The 2,789-nt window shown below is 41.7% G+C and overlaps 1 protein-coding gene across 1 annotated transcript; it reads right to left on the reverse strand.

Moving 5' to 3' along the window:
- Positions 1–228: 228 nt before the first annotated feature.
- LOC147886977 (uncharacterized) lies at positions 229–780 on the reverse strand. Its single transcript, XM_087394084.1, has one exon. It carries the CDS (start codon positions 778–780, stop codon positions 229–231), a length of 552 nt encoding a protein of 183 aa, XP_087250210.1.
- Positions 781–2,789: the final 2,009 nt, after the last annotated feature.

Consider the following 2,789-nt stretch of genomic DNA (forward strand, 5'->3'; position numbering starts at 1 on the left):
CGTTTAGCACAAAAGTAGCACAATGTCATAAGGCCTTTATATCGAGACAAGGTGGATGTCAAATAAAATTTTAATATCATAGAATTCCCAATGGGCAGAGAATCGAAATTAAAATCTCTCAATGGGCAGAAAATTAAAATTTACGCTGCTTCAAATAACCGATTTTGGAGGAAAAAATGTTCCTGAAACGAGACGAACGACGAAGGGCATTATTAGGAACTGCGAGCGCTACTCGCAGCGGCAAGAGCGACCATAGGACAGGTGCGCCTTATAGTGGGTCACAATGTGGGCGCCGGTGGATGCAGGAGTAAGCGATATGAAGTTTCCCACATTGTAACCATACACGTTTCGAAAAGCTCCAGTGCCACCCACGATGGAGAACTCCCAAGGCGAGACGGTGAAGATGCCCTCGCCTTGCTGACTGATAGTTCCTTGGATCGCACTGTTGTTGTAATGAATCACATTGTTCACGAAGAAGGTGGTCGAATTGGCAACGTTGTGGACTACGAGAGCAGTGCCCCTAACGTAGCCCAGAACGCGAGATAAAGGATCAGCTGTCTCGGTCATGAGGAATTCGTACGCGACCTCTCGCCCAAAGCCGTCTGCGGTGCCAGGGGCAGCAGGAACGGCTTGAGGAACGATACCGAATTCGTTAAGGCCAAATTGTTGCTGCAAGTAGTAGGTTAGAAGTTTGGGCGGCGGTCGATGAGCGGCGGAGGCAAGTGCGAGGAATAGGAAGGAAAGAGCGATAGAGGCGAGGTTGAGAGGGTTGCGAGCCATTGCTGAAAGGTGGTGAGAGCCGCTGCCAAACACTCGGGACTTTAAGGAGACGAGTTTGGCTGCACAACGTCAAACGTGCTCAAACGTGCTCCAAACGTGCCTCTCCTCAAAGCATTAGAGCTCTCATCTCTCCCTAGGTTTTTGTACGGCCTACATTTGGCCACCTTTTCTCATCCACTTTACCTAACAAGGTAAGAGTAGCTCTCGATGGACCGATTTTCCTATTCCCTAAAATAAAAAATGATGGTTGCGTACCACACATTACCTATGCTTGCTTTCTTTTAGGTATTTTGGGTTGCATCAGCATCTTTGCTTACCAGCACTAGCAAGTGCTCCAACCCACCCCTACAACCCATGGAAGGAGTCTAGATCTTCGCCTCACGACAGTTGGGCGACGGGTTCTTCCATGGGGAAAAATAAAAGGGATGGCAATCCTCGAAAGACTATGGAAGTCCACTCCATGGGGCTGCTCTAACCCCTTTCACGTTCTACCACGCCTTTCATGTCCTCTAGAGACGTAGAGAATGTGGCTGGTGAGTGTAGGCCCCCTAAGACTCCACATGCATATCCCTCTTGAAAACCTCCCTGCCCCTCCCAAAAAAACTCATATGGTGACCCTTGCTACAACTACTATGGAAGATTCATATGGGACTCCCAAAGTCTCTTGCTACAACTATTGTGGAAGCCTTGAAGGTTTGTGCCTTAAAGACCTTTCTACCCATGACCTAAGCATTACATACCTCATGCTAAATCCAATAGGCAAAGTCTTGGAATTTAATGATTGGCATCTTTCAACTCCTTAATCATTGGCATCTTTATCCTTGCAAGCCATATAGTGGTTTGCCACCTTGTTATTCTCACCATTGACTAAATTTTCCTTCATGGAGTTTCTTCTTTATCCTAGAAAACAAGGTGCCATAATCACTTGAAGCCAATTGCTAGAGTGAATATTGGCAATACGAATGTATGCTATGAAGTCACTAGTCCCACCAGTATAGAATTCAATGGTTCAAATGTTATGATGTTTATGGTACATTAGACCATATGTGGTCTAGATTATGCATATTACATCGACTTCTTGGAATTATTATGTCAAATTGTGGTTTTTAAGACATTGTGGAGATTTCATAAGATCTAGAGATGTATTCTTCATCATATCTTGAATGTTAACGCACTCAAGAACAAACATTTCACCTTTTCTGTTGAATTGTTTCAAGATTTAGTCAATGTGTTTATGAAGATTTTTAGTTTAAGATGGGTGATCGATGTGCGTTGACTATAATGTTCGGTGTAGTATTTTTTTATTTGCAAATTAGCAACTTCTATGCCCAAATGAGGTCGATGTATTGATGAAGAGTCTACTTTGATTTTATTACTAATCAAAGGACACATGTTCTTAAACTTGCAAAGTTGGTAATAGCTATGAAATTATTTAGTACACATTGCCAAATGCCAAAAGGTTTTGCGTCATCTTCATAACATATTTGTAAGAATATTGTGTTTAATGTATGCATTAGTGAAGCTTATGGATTTCTAGATGTGAAACATGGTATTAGTAAAGCTTATGTCTTTTTAGATGTGAAATATGGTTTGATGTTTCACTTTGCATTTTTATTTAGCCTTTGCGTTTGTTTCATCCACTCTAAGCCCACTACAAGATATTGATTTGGTAGTGAATCAAGCAAGTATAGGTTTCTATCTTAACTCTAACAAATGTGCTATGCAATACTATGTGTGTACTTATTGTGATGAAAAGCTAGGTTCTTTATTGTTAATCCTTACGTGATCTATGTACGATTTTTGCTACAATATGTTCAATGGAAAGTTTTTGCCTTGTAAGAACATATGTCTCTAAAGGCCCAATTTGTATCTCTTTTGTAAGATGAGAAATAGGAGTCCCTTTAGGGCTAAAGCTATTGAGAAAGTGGGAGAGAGAGGAGTGCATGTGATATGTAATTATACATTCTTCTCTCCCCTACTTCCTCAACATGGTATTAGAGCCCATGGTT

The sequence above is a fragment of the Dipteris shenzhenensis genome, chromosome 23 (assembly GCF_047967505.1).
Source record: "Dipteris shenzhenensis isolate YYH24624 ecotype China chromosome 23, Dip_SZ_1.0, whole genome shotgun sequence".
Taxonomy (NCBI): Eukaryota; Viridiplantae; Streptophyta; class Polypodiopsida; order Gleicheniales; family Dipteridaceae; genus Dipteris; species Dipteris shenzhenensis.

What these genes read in the sequence shown, in the direction of transcription:
- LOC147886977 (XM_087394084.1), bottom strand. Translation starts at nt 780, where the DNA reads ATGGCTCGCAACCCTCTCAACCTCGCCTCTATCGCTCTTTCCTTCCTA.